General features: G+C 38.1%; 1 protein-coding gene across 5 annotated transcripts in view; it reads right to left on the bottom strand.

The window, feature by feature from the left end:
- Positions 1 to 238: 238 nt before the first annotated feature.
- ORC3 (origin recognition complex subunit 3) overlaps positions 239 to 7,018 on the bottom strand; it is a 70,688-nt gene continuing 63,908 nt past the window's right edge. For all 5 annotated transcript variants that reach the window (XM_015570322.1, XM_006773489.2, XM_006773490.2 and 2 more), the window contains 4 exons: positions 4,667 to 4,808; positions 2,758 to 2,874; positions 1,880 to 1,959; positions 239 to 1,372 (listed from right to left, as the gene is read on the bottom strand). In XM_015570322.1, the coding sequence (XP_015425808.1) occupies positions 1,267 to 1,372; positions 1,880 to 1,959; positions 2,758 to 2,874; positions 4,667 to 4,808 (445 nt within the window). In that variant the 3' untranslated portion in view covers positions 239 to 1,266. The remainder of the gene's footprint in view (positions 1,373 to 1,879; positions 1,960 to 2,757; positions 2,875 to 4,666; positions 4,809 to 7,018) is intronic.

Raw genomic sequence — 7,018 nt, 5'->3', positions numbered from 1 at the left:
AGATACTGCCAAATGCCGAGGGTAGGGGGAGGAGACAGTCCCCAGCTGAGAACCAATGATATAGTGGGATAGCATTTTTAGGAGAATTCAAGTAGGAAGTTAAAATCTGGAGTGACTATGAATATATTTTATCAGAATATGAATGAACGTTCTTTTTTAGTATGTAAGTTTTCACATAGTATTAAATATAAAACTGGATTTTTAAATTTATTGGAGTGACAACTTTTTTTTTTTTTTGGCATCACAATATTAACTGGAAAACTAGGAAAGATCCCATGTTCTAAACCCAGAGACTGCTTTAGGAGATGAGGGAGGGAAGGACTGTTAGAATCTGTTTAATATGTTCCCTAGGTGGGAGTGATTATCTTATTTGGGTTATCTACTCCCTTCAAAATTATACAGTAATTGGTTTTAATAAGTGAATATTCAGCTAAAGCACCTAATAACCTGTCCCTGTATACTCAGACATGGCTCCAAAAATTGTTCCTACGTTCTAGGTAAAAACTAGATCCAAAATCCTCTCATTAAAAGACCAGTCTAGCAGTCCTCTCTCCTGCATCTGTGTTTTTTCCCATAAGCATAATAAACATGCCATTAGAAATCTTTTAATCCTGTAATCCCCCTCTAGCTCTATTACCGTTTTTTCTGCTTTATAATAACCTTTAGAGCAAAACTCAAGAATTTTCTTCGTTCCCACTTTTTTATTCAGAGAACATTCAAGCTGAAAACAGTCAATAAATACATTTAAAGTGAACAGTTACTGTACCATATTTGTTTATATGTTTATATTTATTTCAAAGAACATACATAGTGCAGCTTCTAAGAATAAGGTAGTCCTATATAACTAGAAACTATTATCTCACTTAAAATAATACTCCCTTAATTAATTTAACATCCAGTCCATACTCAGATTTTCCCATGTCTCCAAAATGTCTTGGAGTAGGAATGAGTACTATTAAATCAACCGCAAATACTTTATACTCCTGAATAAAGTTATTACATTTACAGACTATGTTCAAGAACATTTTATTAATATGAAAATTAGTGACAATGTGAGAAAGGTTTCAGTTACAATGTAAGCTTGTTACTGGATTCCAAAGTATGCCGAAAGTGTTTTGATATAGTCCTGTTTGGGATTGACAGTCTACTTTCTGGTTAAACATCATGTGGGGATTATACATTTGTCCTCTAGTGGTAAGTATGTATGACTGGTCTCTCTCTTCTTTTAAACTAAATGTGATCCTTGTGGCTTCATTCATTTGCTTTCTAGCAGCCTCCCCATGTTAGCCTTGCCACGTGGTCAGTCTTCTGTTTGGTAGGCTTTACAAATCCTAGAAGTTCCAGTTCAGAAACAGCTCTAATGAACCGAGCACTGGAAGATAAAGTTAAGGAAATTGGCCTTGTTGTATTTTGACAAGAGGTTAAAATATCAATGTTAAAACATTAGTAAACGGAAATATAGTTCAAAATATACTCCTAAATTAAACAACCCTTAAGGGAAACAATTAAATGTAATTAGAATCCAGTCAATAAGGTATGACCAGAAAGTGCTTAATATTTACCTAATTTTTTTCCATAGTATGAAAACTGAAAGTACATTAATAAACTTATAAAAATAGAGAATTCAATAATGACAGTTTTGGATATTTTTGGTGAATTTTGGAATATGATGTTGCTATAAGTTTCAAACCAAGTATTTTATATTTGACCTCATTTTAGATGGTTTGGATTAAATATTTAGAAACATTCTGGGATGGAATGGTTAATATCAGTAAGGTTGGCTGCATCACGTCTTTATAAATCTCAAATGTAGATCTTAGAAAATTATAAACATTCTACACATATACTTGGACATTGCAGAGTGGTTTTAAAAGGATACTGAATAATGTCATTCCTTTCTTCTGAGGTTATAGAATTGGCATCTGTTTTTTCAGCAGCTGTCACAACTGTTGCAAAAGCCTTTTGAGAGAGAAGACAGAAGAAAATAAAAATCTCTACTGTTGCCAAACATCTTTAATTGCCCTTGATGGCTCTATATGAAGCCAGGTTTTTAACAATTACTCCCAAGTTTCAGATTCTCAAAACTATACTGATATTCACTTTAAATCAAATACACATTAAAAGATAATAGAGTGGTTCCTGAATAATGTTATTTCAGAGAAGAAATGTGCAGAGAAAAATTACTAGTCAAAGTTGAAAAGCAAAGGGTGCACTGAATCCTCTACTCCCAACCTCCATTACCCCAGCAAAATGCGTTTTTCTTGGAAGCAGCCAATTATTTTTAAGTGGTGACAACAGATCTGTAAAATAGGGCCTTCAACAGTTAACTCTGTAATACTCTGAGGAGGGAAAGAATCGTTACTTAAAATAAGAACAACAGTTGTCCATGGCCTTGCCAACTATTCCTTGTGCTTCCTCATTGCTAGTGTAATTATTTTAATGGGTGTTTTTTTTTGTTTATGCTGTAAGAGAAATGGTAGTTAACATACTTTTACTTTGTGGAATAACAAAATTGATCTAAACTGCTCAGCTTCTGCTTACTGTTACCTTGGATTTGATCCCATGAATGCACCATTGGCTTGGGTCAGAGTGCAGGGGATTGGGGTGGGACTGTTGAACAGTAAGCTGCTATTTTGGAGAAATTTCTGAAGCATGAGGTGATTTATGCTTTCCAAAAAAGACATTAAGAAAAACATCCCAGGAAAAGTGTCATGGATAATGTACAAATATACAGTTTGCTCTTCTTCCTCCACTTACCTCTGACCAGTCCACAAGGTTGATTAGCCTGCTGCACTCGAGGTGCAGTTTATATGCTATGCAGATGTCTGGGGCGACATTTGGAATGCAGCCTTCTTCACTTCTCAGTGCTTCATTCTAAAAATAACAGTAAACTAAGATGATTACCTTTCAGAAATGATTAGGTACAAAATCAGACAACAAAACTCCTGACCTAAATTTAGAAAATCAGTAAGTGGAATATAATTTCCTTTATTTAGTGAGTTGCATTTACTCTCCAACAGTTAACTGCTTGTTTAGGATTAAGTCTTGGTCATAATCCTGGTCACTAAAGAATACTCCCAGGATCAGAAGACAAGCATATTTTTCATTCTTTTTTTCTTTTTTTTTTCATTTTAGTAATACATTACTAATTTCTGAGACCCTAATGCATTTCTGGTTTCCATAAAAAGTTTATGAAATTCTTTGTGGATTTTCAACACAATGCTACTTCCAACATTTGAAATTACTTGGATTCTAGCAATTACTATAGCGTATTAATACCAACACACTACTATCAAGTCTATAATCCCAAAGGCTTATCAACACTGCAAATCCTAACCCTTACAAAAATCATGAGTGTTTTTCGATTTATTTGAAATCCATGGTTCTTACTTAGAAACAAAATCTTTCTCACACATTCACTTACACATGGGATTACACTAGAGGCCGGGTGCATGAGATTCATGCACTGGGGGGGAGAAGGGGGGCGGGGGCGGGAGGGATCCCTCAGCCTGGCTTCTGGCTGAGCAGTGCTCCCCGTGGGAGCACACTGACCACCAGGAGGCAGCTCCTGCATTGAGCGTCTGCCCCCTGGTGTTCAGTGTATGTCAGTAACAGGTCTTTCCGCTGTTTGGTTGAGTTGCATAGTATGCTTTCATTATATAGGAAGGATACTCCCAAAGACTGCTAAAATCACACCAGTTCTTTTCTGTGACCTACCACTAGCCAGAATTATTTTGTAAGAGACTTAATGTGTGCTTTATATAATAAAAATGACTTGATATTTTGTGCTGTGAATATGAAATTACTCAAGCTCCCCCACTACCCACCATCACTAAAGACCACTGATTTATATCTTCCCACTCAAGATTTCTCTTGTAATGCTTAGCATGCCTGTGTGCCATTTTGGAACAGGAAACTAGTACATTAGGATACTTCATAGGTTTCATGGAGACACTTCTTAGGTGTCCTGTGTGTTAAGATTTCTACATGGTAAATGGAGTTGACAACTTAGTGACTAATAATATTAACTTATTAAAAAACTGTCAACAAACTTTTTAATATATGTATATAACTTACTGCAATATAGCTTACTAAAATGTTTAAAGTGGCCACTTTACCTCGCTAAAGAAAGTTGATTTTTAAGATCCTGATCTGTCTTGTACTCTCAGTATAAACAACTTCGTAGAACTATCAAATGTGTCTGGTTTTAGGAGTCTATCCCTGGCAGATTCCGGCCATTTGGAGATGCGCTCTCAGAACAGATCTTTCCTTGGTTTAAAATTCAGGATGAAATCCCAGAGCATTTCTAAGTAATTTTAGTAGGCCATATACTTTGAGCCATTATTTTGCTGTTATTGTAGGAAACATTTATTTCACAAGAGTAGTAGCATTTTACTCATGTTTTAGTATCTATCTTCTGATTTTATCACAGGAAGGGGAAGACATTTACAATGATCCAATGTTGGCAGCATTAGTTGACTTGATTATTTTCACTGGCTTAGAAAACACCCTCTGAAGTCTAAAGGATTTTTAAAGGTATCTGACAGAGGTGACAACTCTGAGCTGCCATCTAACTGCCTGGTCACTAGGAACTGTAAATTTATGTTTTTGTGATGAATAATTCCTGGGGTCTGACCCAAACTGTCAGAGTGAATCTGCTCCTTACCTTGAGATAATAATAGGGGTTGTTGAGTGCAGTGTGGAGGGCCATGCGCGGAGCAGCATTGAGGTGCTCATGAAGGGTGTGAGCAGCGGTGAAGTACACCACCTCGTACAGAGGCTGTGTCTCGGGAAGCAGAAGGTATTCTCTGAAACAGCCCAAGTCAGCTATCAGCATTTAGATAAGCACAGGTTTAATTTCAATGTAACATTTTTGTGAATCTGGGGAAAGACTGAGCAATTTGCTTAACGGGCAAAATCAATAACAACCAAAAACAAACCCAAATATCAAATTCAATGCAGGTTTACAAAGAATTGTACCTATGCCATTATTTTTTAAAACTTCCAGAACTCTTTCGAGCACAAGAAACTATATTTGTTCTGATTTAAACCTTTAAGAACAATTGCACATAAATTACATTTCTGCTATGAACCTTTAGAGTACAATTTCTTAAAGTATTAAAGATATACTTTCTTAAATTGTTTAGAAAACCAAGATATCCACATTCCTGCCAGAGCAAACACTTAACTCTTGCAAATATTAAACAGGCCTTGTGCCTGGAATTAAGAGTTTACAAAATTCTTTTTGGATCACAGAAAGTGTTTTAATTGGTATTTCTCATAGAAATGGTACCTTGAAAGTTTTTTATGTTAGAATTACTTTTTACTTTAGAAGGCAGAAAAGGCTAAATGATAGCTTCACGGTATTGAAAGACAAGCAAATTTAAAAAGTGTAACTTGGGATTCTTCTGAGCTAGATGATATACATAATTAAATCTGAACTTAAAAAATAAAGCATTAAAAAATTCAGTTTGAGCCAATGTGGCTCCATTAGTTGGAACATTGTCCCATGCACCAAAAGGTTGTGGGTTTGTCCTTCAATTGCAGTGTATACAGGAGGCAACAAATAAATGTTTCTCTCTCACATTGATGTTTCTCTCCCTGTCCCTGCCTCTCTCTAAAATCATTTTTAAAAAATTCACTTTGAATGTATAATGAGCCCATCAGCTGGTCTCAACCATGATAGCAACATAGGTCTTTGGTGGCCTAGAGCAGGGGTCCTCAAACTATGGCCCGCGGGCTACATGCAAATACAAATATCTGTTCCCGTTTTGTTTTTTTACTTCAAAGTAAGATATGTGCAGTGTGCATAGGAACTTGTTCATAGTTTTTTTTTAAACTATAATCCGGCCCTCCAACGGTCTGAGGGACAGTGAACTGGCCCCCTGTTTAAAAAGTTTGAGGACCCCTGGTCTAGAGGGTAACAAATTGGAAGAAGCTTTGGTATACACTACCCAAAGACAGAGTAATAAGTCACTAATTCAGTGAACTCACATGCCTTCAGAAAGATTCCTGGGGCTTAGTCCAGTCCTAGCCTTAAAGTATTTTGGCCACATGACAGACTATAACAGCTCCTTTTTCCCATGTGTGCAAGCAGCGCATTTACCTCAGCCCAGTTACCAGGGAAATCACCCTCTTCTTCCTGGAGTCCTGGCTTTCTCCTTCCTGCAGAGGATACCATTCCCCAGAAAATCCCACTATTCCCGCTCACCAGTGTGTCAGTGGAGGAAGAGATAGTGAAGAGGGTATTAACCATACACATCACTTCCCAGTATCTCCTTCCTCCCTATCTCAAGAGCTCCTGGCCCCCAGCTCAGTCCACTTATGTAGTCATCTGCAGTCAATCAGAATAAAAACCAATTGCAAGGAGTATGATTTGTAACTTGACCTAAGGACCAGCATTCTGTACCTCAAGTACTGCTAACACCTTACTCAAGATTAAGTTAATTTAGCTATAGCCGCAGGAATGGTTTCGGTGATGCTGAATGCCACCCTGGATGGCTGGTTACTCATTTATAATTTCTGACCATAAACTCTTCCTACACCAACCTCAGGCTGTTTCTCCCCAATCATTAACGACTCTATTGACGTCCCTGCTATGTAATAAGGACTGGAAGTTTAACAAGGCAACCAGATAGTCAATTTCAGAAAAAAATTTTTGTCTCACATTTGTAATCCTCTCCCTTTTCAACATCTTTATATTTAGCTAGAGGCCCGGTGCACAAAAATTTGTGCACTCGGGGCTGGGGGGTGGGGGGGAGGGTGTCCCTCAGCCCGGCCTGTGCCTTTCTCAGGTCTGGGACCCCTCAGGAGATAACGACCTGCTGGCTTAGGCCCACTCCCGGGTGGCAGAGGGCAAGCCCAATCCCTAGGTGCAGCCCCTGGTCAGGCTCAGAGCAGGGCAGATTGGGGAGTTGGGGCGCCGCCCCCTGTCATGAACAGAGCAGGGCGGATCGGGAGGTTGTGATGCCACCCCCAGTCACGCTCAGGGTAGGGCCGATTGGGGGGTTGGGGCACC

Source organism: Myotis davidii, unplaced genomic scaffold (genome assembly GCF_000327345.1).
Source record: "Myotis davidii unplaced genomic scaffold, ASM32734v1 scaffold185, whole genome shotgun sequence".
NCBI lineage: Eukaryota > Metazoa > Chordata > Mammalia > Chiroptera > Vespertilionidae > Myotis > Myotis davidii.
This window is presented reverse-complemented; position numbering and strand designations above follow the sequence as displayed.